Here is a 17,602-nt window from a genome sequence, read left to right as displayed (position 1 = left end):
GACATACAGGAGTATTTTGAACTGGATTCGAAGGTGAACCGGTAGCCAGTGCAGTGAGGCCAAAACTGGTGTAATGTGCTCTCTTTTGCCTGTACTGGTTAAAAATCGGGCTGCTGCATTCTGGACCAGTTGTAGTCGTGCAATGGAGGTCTGACTGATACCAAACAGGAGCGAATTGCAGTAATCAAGCCTAGATGTAATGAATGCATGTATTACTTTCTCTAGGTTATTTTTGGACAATATGGGCTTCAGTTTAGACAGCCGCCTCAGTTGGAAGAAACATGATTTAACAATCATGTTTACGTGACTGTTAAGTTTCAGGGAAGGGTCCATTATCACTCCCAGATTAGTGACTGTTTTTCTGACAGGGATAGAGTGGAAAGGTCGATGCAGTGATTTGTGATTGTGTCGTTGGGAGGGAACAACATGACTTCAGACTTCTTTTCATTGAAACTTAAGAAGTTTAAAGCCATCCAGTCCCTGATGTCAGCCAGGCAGTCGAGCAGAGGTTGAATAGAGCATGTACCATTGTGTCTTAGGGGGAAGTAAATTTGACAGTCATTGGCATAGAAGTGAAAGGGCATGTTTTGTTTCCAGAAAATAGCACCAAGTGGCAGCAGGTATAAAGAAAATAGGAGGGGACCCAGGATGGACCCCTGCGTAACCCTCCATTTAAGCTCTGTCTCTGCAGAACTAAAATTCTTGATAGAGACACAAAAGGATCTGTCAGTGAGGTAAGATCTGAACCAATTGAGGGCTAACCCTGTGATGCCCACCCACTGCTCCAACCTAGCAATGAGGATTTCATGGTCTATGGTGTCAAAGGCAGCTGTGAGGTCCAATAGGACAAGCAGCACAGAATCACCAGTATCTGTAGATGAGAAGATGTAATTAAAAACCTTCAATAGGGCAGTTTAAGTGTTGTAAAGAGGTTTAAAGCCAGATTGGAATAGCTCTAAGATGGCATATCCTCCAGGAAGCACTTCAACTGGGACTCCAGTATTTTAGAAACAAATGGGAGGCTGGAGACAGGCCAGAAGTTGGATACGACTGAGGGGTCAAGGTTTGTTTTTTTCAGGAGAGGCTGAACAGCAGCATGTTTAAAGGTTTTTGGCACCACACCAGTGGATAAACTACTGTTTACTGTAGCAAGAATGGATGGACCAAGAGTAGGAAAAACCTCCTTTAGTAGTCTAGGGGGGACCACATCAAAGGGGGAACCAGATGGTTTCAAGCTGCACCTGACCTGCTTTAGAGAAGATAGAGTGATGGTTTCAAAATGGTCAAATAGAGCTACATTTTGCGGTGGGATGGATGGGTCATGAGTTGAGGGGAAATGAGAGCCCGGGTGGTCGCAATTTTTGCAAAAAAAAAAATGTAAGAAGTTCTCGCACAGCTCAGTCAAGGCTTCCCGAGGTGATGGTTCAGTGAGATGGAGAACAGAGTTTAGGGTAGAGGACACGTGGGTTGAGAGTTTGAGGTTATGATATCAGAAAAGTATTTGGATTGAGCAGCTTTTACTGCTTTCTGATAATGGTGCCAACTCTCTTTAAGTATTTGAAAAGAGACCTGCAGCCTGTCTTTCCTCCATTTGCACTCTGCCCTCCTGCATTGCTGCCTAACGGCCTTGGTGACGTCACTCAGCCAAGGTTCTGCTCTGAGTTTTGATTTTCTAGTTTTAACAGGAGCAACATGATCCAGAGTCTTTAAGCAGACAGAGTTGAACTGGGATGTGAGGATCTCATGGTCGATGGTGTCAAAGGCGGCTGTGAGGTCCAACAGGACAAGCAACACAGAATCACTGGTATCAGTGGTTAAGAAAATGTCATTAAAGACCTTCAGCAGGGCAGTTTCAGTGCTATGGAGAGGTTTAAAGCCAGATTGGAATAGCTCTAAGATGGCGTGACCCTCCAGGAAGCACTTCAACTGGGACTCGACTATTTTCTCCAGTAGTGTTGAAACAAATGGGAGTCTGGAGACAGGCCGGAAGTTGGAAACGACTGAGGGGTCAAGGTTTGTTTTTTCAGGAGAGGCTGGACAGCAGCATGTTTAAACGTTTTTGGTACCACGCCAGTGGATAAACTACTGTTTACTATAGCCAGAATGGACGGATCTAGAGTAGGAAAAACCTCCTTTAGTCAACTCCTCTTATGTCAACTATATCTAGTCAGTACCTCTCAACCTTGCGCACAAGCTTAGGCTCCTTCCCTGCCAGAGAGGATACATTCCATGTCCCAAGAACCAGCTTTGGTAAGGCAGGGTCAGAGCGCCAAGGTCCCCGCCTTTGGCCACTGTCCATGGCATCATGCAACTGACTTTTATGGCCCTTCCTGTAGGTTGTGAGTCCACAGGCAAAGGCAAACTCATGCTGCTCCTTTGGGCTAAGCCCGACTGGGCCCCATGGGTAGAGACCAGGTTACCAGGCGCTCGCTGACGAGCCCCTCCCCCAGGCCTGGCTGGGGGAGGGGCTCGTCCTCCCCAGGGAGGTGCCCGAAGCACCTCCCGGCATGTCCGACTGGGAGGAGACCCCGGTGAAGACCAAGGGTACGCTGGAGAGACTATGTCTCTTGGTTGGCCTGGGAATGCCTTGGGGTCCTCCCAGAAGAGCTAGAAGAGGTAGCTGTGGAAAGAGATGGCTGGGCTTCCCTGCTCAAGCTACTGCCCCCACAACTCAACTTCGGCCATTTTATTTTGTTCTTTTGAAAATACAAAAGATAAATAAATAAATATATATATTTGGCTCATTTTATAGATTTTTTTCTACTTTCAGCATGAATTATGCAACATCACAATGAAAAAACAAATGACTCATGCCAAACATAAATGACAAATAAATATCACATGACTCTCTTGCGTATGCTGCACCAATCTCCTAATGCTAATTTAAGCAAACAACCACCTTCCTGAGTCCAACAGGAATTAGACAGTTTGCATCAGAGTGCTGCTATTAGAAGATTAAAAGGACAAAGCTTTGTCACGATTGGAGACACTTTGTCTCATCACAGCAGAACAACATGTCTGTTAGTTTACCCACTTGAGTTTCAGACTCTAATCTGTGTTTTTGACTTTTAGTTGTTCAACTGTGAATTTTAGCTAAAATGATCATGATGAATATCACAAATGTCTCATATTTTATACTTTCTGCTTACTATGATGCTGGAGTCCTAAAATATTTATTTTTCTTGGTGGTCCTGTTTCTGTATGGTCTTATTATCGGCTGTAATGTTGTTCTGATCGTGGTTATCTGTGTGAACAGGAGTCTACATGAACCTATGTACATGTTTCTGTGCAGCCTGTTTGTAACTGAGCTGTATGGAAGTTCAGGCTTGTTTCCATTCCTGCTGGTTCAGATTCTCTCAGATGTTCACACCGTTTCTGTTCCACTTTGTTTCCTGCAGGTCTTCTGTCTTTATTCATATGGAAGTGTAGAGTTTTTCACTCTTGCAGTCATGTCTTATGACAGATATGTTGCCATTTGTTTTCCTTTGCAGTACAACACCCTGATGACAACTAATAAGATTGTTGGACTTGTTGTTTTCATGTGGTGTTATCCTTTTCTTACTGTTTTGATTATGGTATCAATGACTGCACGTTTGCAGCTGTGTGGAAACATTATTAATAAAATTTATTGTGATAATCCCTCTATCCTTAAGCTGGCCTGCTTTAACATCACAATTAATAATATTTATGGAATTTTTAACATGTTTCAGATGTTGTTTTTCCCTGCAATATTGATATTTTACACGTACATGAGCATAATCAAAGTGTGTATTTCTGGATCCAAGCAGACCCGGCAGAAAGCTGTCAGTACCTGCACACCTCATTTAATTTCTCTGTTCAACTTATTTTTTGGTTCTTTCTTGGAGATGTTAGAAAATAAACTGAACACGAGCAGTTCTCATGGGGTGCTTCGGGTTCTAGGAAACTCTGCAATGGCTTACCTTATCACCTGTCAAACACTCTTTAACCCTGTGTTATATGGGCTAAAAATGTCTAAAATACGTAGTTCTTTTAAGAGTCTTGTAGATAAAATATTACATCACTCCTAAATTGCCACCAATGAAAAGTCTGTGATAATAGCTTGATAAGATGTTTAATAGTCTAAAACAAACTACCGGGCTTTGTTCTTTGCAACATGTTTACAGTAGGGGTACATGACGAGTGATTCTGATTTCATAAATAATTTATTATAATATTATTGATTATTAATGATAATGTAAACCTTATTATCTAATAGGAATAAATATGAAATGACCCTCATATTCAGAAATTATTGCTCCTTTTTTTTTAAAGTGTTTTGTTTTGTGATGTGAATTGAAATACTGAGTAAAAATTTAAGAAGTAGATATGGATTTTCTTTTGTTGTTTTAAGGTGTCTGTGACGGACTCGTGACCTGTCCTGGGTGTAACCCTCCTTTTTCAGTGACTGCAGGAGGTAGGAACCTGCTTCCCTGCAACGTTGCATGAAAAAACTGTTAAAAAAATGAAAGAGTTTTCAAGAATTACTAGATTTATTCAAACTAAACAAAAAAATAATTTATAATAACTAATTCAGTCATTTCCTTGCAATCAACATAACTTCCATATTATTATGTTGTACAATTCTGGTAAAAGCTATTCTAATGTTTATTTTTTAATGTTACCACAAAGCTCACAATGTTATTTTTTTCAAGGGATTTCTGAATAGTTGGACAAATAAATCTTATTTGACAGACATTAGCTTTAGCTTTAAAAACAGGAAATTAAGGATGTAGCCCTGTGAGGACTCCAGTTTCTGTGTGGCACCCCTAAAGCCAGGATTACCACATTTAAGTGGTAAATTGTGAAAGATTAACTTTAATAATTTTGGTTAATGTACATAATTATTTATTTAATTACTGCCACATCTAGGTTTGAAGCCGGGGCGGAAATGTTGTTATTCATTTGTTCCAGGGATCTGTAAAGAGGAGCCCATGTACGGTGTTCCTTCAGACAAAAAATGGAGGGAAACACGATGCATCCTGTCCTCATTGCTCTGCTTTCACCTGCAGGTCAGAAAATGTAAATAAATCCCCACATTCTGCTTTATTAAGATAATAGCAAAGTTTATGTTAGTTTTACATCAATGAATTTTAAGTTATATTGAAAAAAAGAGGTGTAATGTGTCAGAGAGTTTCTCGCAACACCACCATTTTGTTTCAGACCACGCCACTTTCATTAAAACCATTGTGTTTTGCTGCAATGGGCCAGCCCTGATTTTGTCGAGGGATTTTTTTTCTTCAACCTTTATTTAAATGAGATGGAAAATGGGAATATAGTTTCAGAACTTTTATGCTTAGTTACATAGGATATGGAGCCACAGGATGAGACTGGTATTTTATGTCATGTATTTAAATGTAAATGGTGAAGTTTAAATGTTTTGCCTTGTTATGGTAACTGTTAAAAAGAAAGGAATAAGTAAAACAGCACAAGGACATTCCAGTAATTCATTTCAGTAGTGTTAATAGTTTAACCTTGCTGGAGGCCCGGTCTGGTCTACTGTGACTCATAACCTGTCTTTTACAGAACAGTGGGTGATTGACCACAATTTGTAGTGAATAGAATAATATTCATTCAACCTTTATTTAGACAGTAGAAAACCTACACCTGTGAGAGTACCACTGGCTGCAGCTCTTCTTTCCAAGATGGCCGCTAATTACAACCAGCTGTCGACCATCTACCTGATGAGATCCTGCACTACATAAGGCTGCAGTCATATGCTACTTTTCACCGGAGCATTAAGCCATCTATGGTATTTATGCCCCTGGCCAGTGTTTCTAAGATATTAGAAAGATACTTACCTTGATTTTGTGTCTGCAGTTATCCAGCCTCCTTGGGTCCTGTCCAGCCCTGGTTCTTCTTCGGTCCTGTTCCTCGTGCCTTGCCGTCCAGCCAGTTGCCTGCCTTGTCTGTCCTGCCTGGCCCTTCATCTCTGGAGCCCAGTTTGGATTTGGCTCTGTACCTCACCGCCACGACCAAACATGTAAGAGAACAAAACAGCCTGATTAATATTATCATTCAGCTCCTTCAACCAGACTCACTTGACCCTCTCTTTCATCCTCAGGGCTCCAGCAGCTAACCAGTAAATAATATAAACACTGTAAATAATAAACACTGTTCTTTTTCCTAACCAGAGTCTTGTCTTGTTTCCGGGTCTCGTACCAATCTGAGTTCCTCGAGACATAACAACACCAGTTGTGGTTTTTAATCAGTTGCACACCAAGAAACGTAGAATGTGAATTATTTACACTAAACTGTCAATTAATGTAATTAATGATGAGAATGTGTGGTTCACAAGAATGAAGGGAGTGTGTTGATGAGAATCCTGTGATGGACTTGCGACCCGTCCAGGGTGTACCCCGCCACTCGCACAGTGATTGCTGGACATGGGCACCAGCGACCCCCGTGACCCAAAATGGAATAAGCGGTTAAAGAAAATGGATGGATGGATGTTGATGAGAATGTGACACCAAGTAATCAAGTCTAATTCATTTATAAAGCACATTTAAAAAACAGCAACTGTTACCAAAGTGATTAACAATAAGATCAAGGCAGTAAATAAAAATAACAAGATGTAATTAAAAGCATCAAAAATAAAAACATAAAAACACAAAAACAATGAGAAACAATGAAATAGTAAATCAAACCACACTGTTAAATGTCAGTGAATACAGGTGTGTTTTAAGAAGAGATTTAGAAGCAGGGAGTGAAGTGGCCTGTCTAACGTTGATGGGCAGATTGTTCCAGAGTTTAGGGCCCATGACTGAAAAAGCCTGATCTTTTCTGAGCTTCAGCCTGGTTTTTGGTACAACCAAAAGCAGCTGGTCTGATCTTTGTGCCCAAGAAGGAACATATGGTTGAAGTAAGTCAGAGAGGTATGAGTGTGCAAGGCCATTTATGAACTTAAAGGTTAATAGGAGAATTTTAAAATCTATTCTGACATGGTGAAATGAGCTCAAATCTATGAGTTCCTGTTAATAGCTGAGCTGCAACATTTTGGATGAGCTGGAGATGTGAAAGGGACACTTGACTGACACCAACATTTATTTATTTATTTTTTTTCCTTTAGCCTTTATTTATCCAGGTTAGTCTCATTGAGCCACGAGAACTCATTTTCAAGAGAGACCTGTTTAGGGAGCACATGGTGGGGGTTAAGGGCCTTGCTCATGGGCCCAGAGTGGGGCGAATGAGGGTGGGGGCAAGTGTGGGTGTTTCACCTACCCCACCCACAATTTTGATGTTGTCGGGGCCGGGGCGTGAACCAGCGATCTTCGGATCACAAGCCCACCTCTCTAACCTCTGCGCCACCACTCCCCCAACATAAAGCGCATTACAATTGTCTGGCGTGATTGTAATGAATGAATGGACTAATTTTTCAAGGTCAGATCTGGTCAACAAACTTAAGCTTAGCTAGTTGCCTTAACTGGAATAAGCTTTTTTTTTTATAGAACAAAGTTAATCTGTTTATTAAACAAAGTCAGAGTTCCACCAAAGTGGTTAAAATGCTCCTCTGTTACAGGTGTAGGGTTTCTGGGGTCTTGTCTTACATGTTGTGTTTTCCCTCATGTTTGCCTGTCACCCCTCAGCATTTCTCCTCCTGTGTTCCAGCACTGTTGCACCTGTGTCTAATTCTAATCACCGCAGGTGTCACTCATTTCACCTTGTTAGTGTCTGTATATATTCAGCCTCTTGGTGTCTTGTCGGTGTCTCTGAATTGTCCTTGTCCTAAGGCTTCATGACCTGTCTCCCTTCGTGTCCTCCTTTAAGTAAGTTAGCTGCCCCGTCAGCATTTTGTTTTGTTTATTTAATTAATAAACTGTTTTTACTTATTTACTGGAGCCTCATTCCCTTCCTGCACGTGGGTTCGAACACGCAACAGTCAGATCATGATAACAGGGCCCCTTGGGTAGAGGAACTTCTCCCAGAGTTCCATAAGGCTCTGAATATTGTGGGATTGTGTTGCCTTACATGACTCTGCAGTATTGTGTGGGCATCAGGGGCACTTCTGGATTGGCAGACTGGGATGGTGGTCCCCCCATTCAAAAAGGGGGACCGCAGAGTATGTTCCAACTACGGGACGTACAAGCTCTTATGCCTCCCTGGCAAGGTCTATTCAGGGTTTCTGTAGAGAAAGGTCTGCCGGATAGCCGAACCTTGGATTCAGGAAGAGCAGTGTGGTTTTCGTCCTGGTCGTGGAACACTGGACCAGCTCTACACCCTCAGCAGGGTCCTAGAGGGTGCATGGGAGTTTGCCCAACCAGTCTACATGTGCTTTGTGGACTTGGGAGAAGGCATTTGACCGTGTCCCTCAAGGAACCCTGTAGGGGGTACTCCAGGAGTATGGGGACCAGGCCCTTTGATACAGGCTGTTAGGTCCTTGTATGACCAGTGTCAAAGCTTGGTTTTCATTGCAGGCAGTAAGTCAGGCTCGTTCCCGGTGAAAGTTGGACACCACCAAGGTTGTCCTTTGTCACCAATCCTGTTCATAACTTTTATGAACAGAATTTCTAGGAGCAGCCAAGGTGTTGAGGGGATCCGTTTAGGGTGGCCTTAAGATCGCGTCTCTGCTTTTTGCAGATCATGTGTTCCTATTGGCTTCATCAGGTTGTGATCTATAGCTTTTGCTGGAGCAGTTTGAAGCCGAGTGCGAAGCAACCAGGATGAGGATAAGTGCCTCCAAATCCGAGGCCATGGTCTTGAGCCAAAAAATATTAGAGTGCCTTCTCCAGGTTGGGGAGGAGGTCCTTCCCCATGTGGAGGAGTTTAGGTGTTTTGGGGTCTTGTTCACGAATGAGGGAAAAATGGAGCAAGAGATTGATAGGCGGATAGGTGCGGTGTCTGCAATGAAGCGGGTGCTGTCCCGGTCTGTTGTGGTGAAATGAGAGCTGAGTCAAAAGGCAAAGCTCTTGATTTGCCGGTGGATCTATGTTCCTACTCTCATCTATGGTCATGAGCTTTGGGTTGTGATTGAAATAACGAGTTCACAGATACAAGCGACCAAAATTTTTTCTCTGCAGTGTCTGGGCTCTCCCTTAGAGATAGGGTGAGAAGCTCAGTCATCCGGGAGGGACTCGGAGAAGAGCCGCTGCTTCTCCACATCGAGAGGAGCCAGTTGAGGTGGCTCGGGCATCTGGTTAGGATGCCTCCTAGACGCCTCCCTGGTGAGGTGTTCCAGACACGTCCCACTGGGAGGAGACCCAGAAGAAGACCCAAGACACGCTGAAGGGACTATGTTTCTCGGCTGGCCTGGGAACGCCTTGGAGGAACTGGCCCAAGTGACTGAGAAGAGGGAAGTCTGGGCCTCCCTACTTAGGCTGCGACCCCCGCAACTCGACCCCGGAAGTGGAATAAAATGGATGGATGGATGTATATATATATATATATATATATATATATATATATATATATGGATTCATAATATTATCGGTATCGGCCGATATTAGCGTTAAAGTTCAATATTAAACATTCCATCAAAATAACTCACCGATATAAAAGGCGCTGTTTTTGTATGAAAACCCAGTGACAAGGATGCCTGCAGCGCCAGCACAACGTGGTGATGTCATGCACACCTACCTAATCTGATCTTGGCAGAAAGGAAGAAGTCAAAATGTCGGTGGTGTAGACGTTTTTTTTCGTTGAAGATGTCGGATGCGCTCAACCACCAGGAGCAGAAGGACTCCTGCGTCCATATGCTCTTTGTGGACTTGACATCTGCCTTTAACACCAAGATCCCCCAAACCCTGATGGACAAACTACTCACACTAGGACTAAGCCCCTCCATTTGTAACTGGGTACTAGACTTCTAAACAAACAGACCACAGTCAGTGGATCCACAACTTCTCCTCCTCCACCATAACCCTCAGAACTGGCTCTCCTCAGGGATGTGTGTTGAGCCCTCTCGTGTTCACTCTGCTCATGTATGATTGTGCAGCTACCCATCCAGGCTGTCACATTGTAAAGTTTGCACATGATACAGCGGTGGTGGGATGCATCACAAACAATGATGAGTCCAGCTACAGGCAAGAGGTGGAACACCTGGAGACCTGGTGCAAGGAGAATAACCTTCTCATCAATGTGAAGAAGACAAAGGAGATGATTGTGGACTTCAGAAGGAACAAAAACACCTACACCCCCCTGAACATAAGAGGATCTGCAGTGGAAGTGGTCTCCAGCTACAAGTACTTGTGTGTACACTTGAATGACAACCTCAGCTGGGACAACAACACCACCAGCCTGATCAAGAAAGCTCATCAGAGACTCTGCTTCCTCAAGCGGCTGAGACGAGCTGGTCTGGGAAGCTCAGTCCTCACCTCCTTCTACGGGTGTGTAGTGGAGAGCATCCTGTGCTCCAGCATCAACGTGAAGCATGGAGGCTGCACTGCTGCAGAAAGAAAAGCTTAGCAGAGAGTGGTGAAGGCTGCACAGAAGACTGTTGGAGTCAGTCTCCCCACCATCACAGACATCTACACCTCCAGATGCAGGAAGAGAGCCACCTGCATCATGAAGGACCCCACTCACCCAGCACACACACTTTTTGCCCTGCTCCCCTCAGGAAGGAGGTTGAGGAGTATTAAGTGTAGAACCACTAGACTGAGGAACAGCTTCTACCCTGAGGCTGTTAGACTCATGAACCTCTAACCAGAATAATCACTGTGAAAAATCACATCATATTGCTGCTGATCTGTTTCAATGTTGCTGCTGATTTGTTTCATGTTGCTGCTGATCTGTTTCATGTTGCTGCTGATCTGTTTCATGTTGATGTGTTCATGCGTGCTCATCTGCTCACACACACTCATGCTCATGTTCGTGCTGCTGTTCGACATATTGTTTTTATGCATTTAGTGCTTAGTGTTTTTTTAGTTGATGTTTTTCTTAGTTCATATCTTAGATGTTATCATTGTTTTTCTTATGCATTTTATTGATGGATTAAACTGGGACCCTGCGTACATAATTTCGTTCCACCACATGTACCATATGTGGTGCGAACGACAGTAAAGAATCTCTGACTCTATATGGACTAGTTGAATGAGGTGTCTCTAAAATATCCTGATGCATTCTCAATAATTTCAACAATTTTTTAAATCTGTCCAGAGGACTTGACTCAATTTTGTTAGATGTCTCTAGTTGTTGAATCAAGTCTTTATATGCACATACTGTTCATAAAAAAAACAAAAACAAAACATTAACAGTTTAATCGGGTCATAAAAATAGAGTTTTATGTGACTATTTTTTACTTTATCCTATTTCAATGTTCATAAGTTTCAAAATAACTGAAAACAAAAGTTTTAATTATGTTTCTTTATAAATCAACCTACTGATGAGTCCCAATCCAAATCACAGAACTTTCTCACAGTAACAGGAGTTTACATGACTGAACTGGCATTTTTAATCTTTAATGGTTCTCATACAGTCACAGTTTAAAACAATTAATTTTCTTGTTTTTACCAAAGAATGTTTAAAATGGTGTAACTACACAAATATATTGAGCTGAACAATCCAAAACTTGTGTAAGAAAATCTTTTTATTCTTCCACATTATTTAGACTTTTTTATGACTTGATGATAGAGCTGATGAATATTGAAACTGCAGGTACTGTTCAGATTGACAGGATTTATTTATTTATGTTTTTATAGTTATGAATTGATATTTTCTGAATGTCTTACACCCTCTACAAAATGATGTGAGCCTTGCTCATGCTAAAAGTTTTCAGTAAATCATACAGAATAGTTGCATTCTTTAAGGGAAGTGACTGAGACACACACACACACACACACACATATATATAGGAAGGTAGGTTTCATGGTAGGTGCCTGAAAAAAACATGACAGAGAATTCACATCAGACTTATTTTTTCTTAAATTAAAGATAAATGTTTGTTTTGGGTTAAGTTTACGTCACTGTGGGTGAACCATTGCTCCCGCATCAGTGGTTTGTTTGGCTTCATCCTTTATGCTGTCTCTGCTCATCAAGGTGGTTTCCACAGCTGTGGTTAACAGAAAACACCTGCTGCTTCTGACTGTGGAAGAAAAGGTTAGAGACAGGCAGAGGAGGAGCAGAAACTGGAATCCTCTCATGAACCCCTACAGTCTTTTTACATTCCTGTTTTTAAAGCTAAAGCTAATGTCTGTCAAATAAGGTCTTTTTGACCAACTAGTCGGAGATCCATTGAAAAAAACGTTTGTGAGCTCTGTGGCAACATAAAAAAAATATTAGAATAGCTTTTAACAACATAGTACAATATAATAAAATGGAAATTATGTTGATTGCAAGGAAATAACAGAATTAGTGATTATGTGTTTTTTAGTTTGCCCAGTTGCATCAATACTTAACATTCATTCCGTCATTTCCTTTAACAGCTTTTTCATGCAGAGTTGCAGGGAAGCATGTGCCTACTTCCTGCAGTCACTGTTTGAGAGTTGGGTTACACCCTGGACAGGTCATGAGACAGACACCCAAAAACAACAACAATGGAAAATCAATATCTGTTCTTCTTGTTTTTTTTTTTTTACATTTTTACTCAGTATTTCACTTCACACCACAAAACAATGAAAAACTTTAAAAGGATCAATAATTTCTGAATATGTAGGACATTTCATATTTATTCCTATTAGATTATAAGGTTTTTATTATCATTAATAATCAATATTATAATAAATTATTTATGAAATCAGAATCACTCATGTACCCCTACTGTAAACATGTTGCAGAAAACAATTCAATTCAATTCAGTTTATTTATATAGCGCCAAATCACAGCAAAGTTGTCTCAGGGCACTTTACAGGAACATTCACATACATAAAAGACAATTAGTAAAGTTCTCTATCTAAGGAAGCAGCAGACAAGTTGAATCTTGGCTTTGTTGCAGTTTCCCAAAGACCGCTAGTTTGTTTTAGACTATTAAACATCTTATCAAGCTATGACAGACTGTTTATTGGTTGCAATTTAGGAGTGATGTAAAATTTTATCAACAAGACTCTTACAAGAACTACGTATTTTAGACATTTTTAGCCCATATAACACAGGGTTAAAGAGTGTTTGACAAGTGGTAAGATAAGCCACTGCAGAGTTTCCTAGAACCCGAAGCATCCCATGAGAACTGCTCATGTTCAGTTTATTTTCTAACATCTCCAAGAAACAACCAAAAAAGAAGTTGAACAGAGAAATTAAATGAGGTGTGCAGGTACTGACAGCTTTCTGCCGGGTCTGCTTAGATCCAGAAATACACACTTTGATTATGCTCATGTACGTGTATAATATCAACATCGCAGGAATAAACAACAACTGAAACATGTTAAAAATTGCATAAACATTAATAATTGTGATGTTAAAGCAGGCCAGCTTAAGAATAGAGGGATTATCACAATAAATTTTATTAATAATATTTCCACACAGCTGCAAACGTGCAGTCATTGATACCATAATCACATAATTAAAAAAAGGATAACACCACATGACAACAACAAGTCTAACTGTCTTATTAGATGTCATCAGGGTGTTGTACTGCAAAGGAAAACAAATGGCAACATATCTGTCATAAGACATGACTGCAAGAGTGAAAAACTCTACACTTCCATATGAATAAAGACAGAAGAGCTGCAGGAAACAAAGTGGAACAGAAACGGTGTGAACATCTGAGAGAATCTGAACCAGCAGGAATGGAAACAAGCCTGAACTTCCATACAGCTCAGTTACAAACAGGCTGCACAGAAACATGTACATAGGTTCATGTAGACTCCTGTTCACACAGATAACCACGATCAGAACAACATTACAACAAATAATAAGTCCATACAGAAACAAGACCACTGAGAAAAATAAATATTTTAGAACTCCAGTGTCAATGTAAGCAGAAAGTATAAAATATGAGACATTTGTCAGATTCATTATGATCCTTTCAGTTCAAACTCACAGTTGAACAACTAAAAGTCAAAAACACAGATTAAAGTCTGAAACTCAAGTGAGGAAACTAACAGCCATGTTGTTCTGCTGTGATGAGAATGAAAGTGTCTCCAGTCCTGACAAAGTTCTGTCCTTTTAATCTTCTCACAGCAACACTCTGATGCAAAGAGTCTAATTCCTGTTGGACTCAGGAACGTGACTGTTTGCTTAAACTGGCAGGAGATTGGTGCAGTGTACGTGAAAGAGTCATGTGATATTTGTTTGTCATTTACGTTTGGCATGAGTCATTTGCTATTTTATTGTGATGTTGTATGATTCAAGTTCAAAGTACAAAAATAAAATCTTTAAAATGAGATAAATATTTATTGCATGCCCACCAGTAGGCTATACATTTTTTCCAAGGAACAAAAGAGTACAAAAAACAATTAACAACTGAATTATGAATTGAGATCTCAGATTGGTTCTGCTTTGGTACTGGTGACGTGTTATGAATGGGATCAAATTTAACTTGTTATGACTTGGGTCAATGGGCTCTTTCATAAAATGGGAAATTAACACAGCGTTGAAAAATTTACTGTTCTCCCACTGCTGTGAATTTCAATAGGAAATTCCTCAAAAACTTCCAACAACTGCAATCCTCAGGTTTATCAGAAACCTCCAACAACTCCTCAGGTCCTCTAAAATGGCCAACATCTACTCTCCTCTGGTTCTTTAAAACCTGCAACAACTGGTGTCCTCTGATCCTTTAAAACAAAAGTTACGGCTGTAACTACAGTTCTATGAATCCTGGATGACAATCAGAGGCATTGCTTAAAGCATTGAATGATCATTCTTGCGCATGCGCAGGTCGAGTATTTTATGCCAACATAGTCACATGTGACCCCCGGAACACCGGTGAGTCTATATAAGCATGTGACAACGGTAGCCCCTTAATCTTCTCACAAAATTCCGAGGGACCGAGAGCTCTGGCGGTCATCCAGGATTCATAGAACCGTAGTTACAGCCATAATTTTCATTCTATTTCATCCCTACTGACCGCCAGAGGCAGTGCTTAAAGCACTGGATGACGATTGCCAACAGAGTCCTGAGGAATCACACCTACAAGAAGAAACAAAATTTAGCTGTGCCCACCTTACTGAGACGAAGATGGGTGCTGTGATAGGATCCCCTCCAATGGGTGAAAGGCAGCCAGGTTTACCCTGTAGAACCTAGCAAAGGTATTTGGGGATGACCAGGAGGCTGCTACACATATCGCCTCCACAGTGACCCCATTCATAGCGGCCCATGACACGCTAACGCTCCTGGTGGAATGGCATTGTACCGATACGGGTGGCTGGTGGCCCTGCAGAGTGTACGCCCATTCCACAACGTCCACAATCCAGCATGCAAGGCGCTGCTTCGAAAGTGCCCTTTGCGAGGCCCTGCATAGCAAATAAACATATTATCAGACTGCCACATAGAAGCTGTCCGTCTGACGTTTGCTTCCAGTGCTCGAACAGGGCAGAGAGGCTTTGTCAGCACCATCTGCATCGAAGCAAGCAAGCTGGAGAGGCAGAGAGTGGGTCACAGATGAGGCCACCTTAGAGAGGAATGCTACGTTAGGCCAGATTGTAACACCGGAACCAGCCGGGTTCCAACGACAATGGTGCTCGTGAACAGACAGTGCATGTAGTTCACCTACTCGTTTGGCCAAAGCCAAGGCCAGGAGAAACGCGGTCTTCTTAGACAAGCACTCAAGGCTCAACTCTACCAAGGGCTCAAATGGAGCAGACCGCAGGACAGCGAGGACCAGAGAGAGGTCCCACACAGGCACAACGAGGCATGTGGGGGGGTGCAGACGTCGGGCGCCTCTCAGAAACAAGGACACATCCTTGTTATGACCTACTGTCTCCCCACCCACAACCATATGCCAGCAAAAGATGGCAGCAACATAAACTTTCAGGGTGGATGGAGACCGGCCCTTAGAAAGTAGCGCCTGAAGGAAGGTAAGAATAATGGCGAGAGGACAGTGCACAGGGTCCTCGTGTCTGGCACAACACCATTTGCTGAAAACCTTCCACTTATGCATGCACACCAGTCATGTGGAAGGGGCCCTGGCATTATTCATTGTATGTGCAACCTCCCCGTCATACTCTGAGAAGGGAATGCCAGGCCTAGTAGCAGCCAAGCCCAGAGCTGGAGGCAACTGGGATCGGGGTGCAGGATAAGACCCCCCAACTGTGACAGGAGGTCCTTCCTGTGGGGTAGAGGCATTGGAGAGCTGCAACAGAGCCTGTGCAGCAGTGGAAACCAAGTTCTCTTGGGCCAGAGGGGAGCCACTAGGAGGACTTGATCCCCCTCTTGAAGGACTCTCAGGAGTGTTGGGCCTATCAGGGGAAGCGGCGGAAAAGCATACAGCAGCACCCTGGGCCAGTCGTGTGCCAGTGTGTCCTGGCCCAGGGGACTGGCACTGCCTGCCAGAGTGAACCAAAGTGGGCAGTGTGTCATCTCTTGAGATGCAAACAGGTCCACAGCTGCCTTGCCGTACTTCTCCCAAATTACCCTCACCATATCTGGATGGAGCCTCCACTCACAAGGTGGTGGGCATCCCCGGGACAGAAAATTGGCCGGCCCATTCCGCACTCCTGGAATAGGCTGCCCTCAGGCTGGCAAAGCGGGGGGCTGCCCAAAGTAAGAGTTTCTGGGTCAGTTGCAGCAATGTCAGCGACCGTGTTCCCCCTTGATGGTTGACATGAAAAACCACAGAAGTATTGTCGGACCACACCAGGACATGCTTCCCATGCAGGCCCGGGAGGAAGTGTTTCAGTGCCAGCCACACAGCATCTAGCTCTAAGGCATTTATGTGCTTCGCCTTTTGCCATGGAGACCACATTCCTTGGGCAATCTGTCGCTGCTACGATGCCCCCCAGCCTGTGGTGGATGCATCGGTACAGACAACCTCCCTCCGAGACAGTAGAAAGCCCAGTGGGATCCCTTTCACCATAAACACTGCATCTCGCCACTGAGCCAGTGATGCGAGGCATTGAGGGGATACCAGCAACATCCTGCGTTGATGCACTGCACGAGTCGGGTCCAGCCGCAGGCTGTTGAGCCACATCTGATGGGGGCGCAGAGACAACAGCCCCAGAGGTATCACCATAGAGGCAGTAGTCAGCTTGCCTAATAGGTGAAGGTACGCAATGAAGGTTGGTGCACGGCCAGGCAGGAAGGCGGGCAGCATCTGCAGAATCCTGCTGACATGCTGTGGCGATGGGCAAGCCACCATGGAGAGAAAGTTCATCATGGCTCCCAGGAACGTGACCTCCTGCGAGGAAATTAGGTTGCTCTTCTGCCAGTTCACATGAAGACCCAATAGGTCTGTGTGATTGAGCACCATCTGTGTGTCTGCAGCTGCTTGAGCTTGTGTTGGTGCACAGATCAGCCAGTCATCCAAGTAGGGCAGGATCTTCAACCCTTTGACCTGCAGAGGGTACAGGGCTGCTGCCACACACCGGGCGAACACACAGGGGACAGAGAAAGACCAAATGGAAGAACTCTGAATTGAAAATGCTTGCCCTGAAATGCAAAGCAAAGAAACTGCCAATGGTGCTGCGCAATCGATGCATGAAAATATGTGTCCTTCAAGTTGACCAAGGTAAACCAGTTGCCTAGAGATACTACCTGGAGCACATCTCTGATGTTCAAC

General features: G+C 43.1%; 2 protein-coding genes across 2 annotated transcripts; one reads left to right on the top strand and one right to left on the bottom strand.

Moving 5' to 3' along the window:
• The first annotated feature begins 3,098 nt into the window (after positions 1 to 3,098).
• LOC119411001 (olfactory receptor 49-like) lies at positions 3,099 to 4,049 on the top strand. The gene has a single exon (XM_037677920.1). It carries the CDS (start codon positions 3,099 to 3,101, stop codon positions 4,047 to 4,049), a length of 951 nt encoding a protein of 316 aa, XP_037533848.1.
• Positions 4,050 to 12,960: 8,911 nt separating this feature from the next.
• Positions 12,961 to 13,905, bottom strand: LOC119411000 (olfactory receptor 10A6-like). Its single transcript, XM_037677919.1, has one exon. The coding sequence runs from the start codon at positions 13,900 to 13,902 to the stop codon at positions 12,961 to 12,963; it is 942 nt and encodes a 313-aa protein (XP_037533847.1). The 5' UTR covers positions 13,903 to 13,905.
• Positions 13,906 to 17,602: the final 3,697 nt, after the last annotated feature.

The sequence above is a fragment of the Nematolebias whitei genome, chromosome 6 (assembly GCF_014905685.2).
Source record: "Nematolebias whitei isolate Nwh7 chromosome 6, NemWhi1, whole genome shotgun sequence".
Lineage (NCBI taxonomy): Eukaryota > Metazoa > Chordata > Actinopteri > Cyprinodontiformes > Rivulidae > Nematolebias > Nematolebias whitei.
Note: the sequence above shows the minus strand (reverse complement) of the source record. Positions and strands in the feature narration are given on the sequence as shown.

Excerpts from the sequence above, each read along its gene's own strand:
- LOC119411001 (XM_037677920.1), top strand. The coding sequence starts at position 3,099 with ATGATCATGATGAATATCACAAATGTCTCATATTTTATACTTTCTGCT.
- LOC119411000 (XM_037677919.1), bottom strand. The coding sequence starts at position 13,902 with ATGAATCTGACAAATGTCTCATATTTTATACTTTCTGCTTACATTGAC.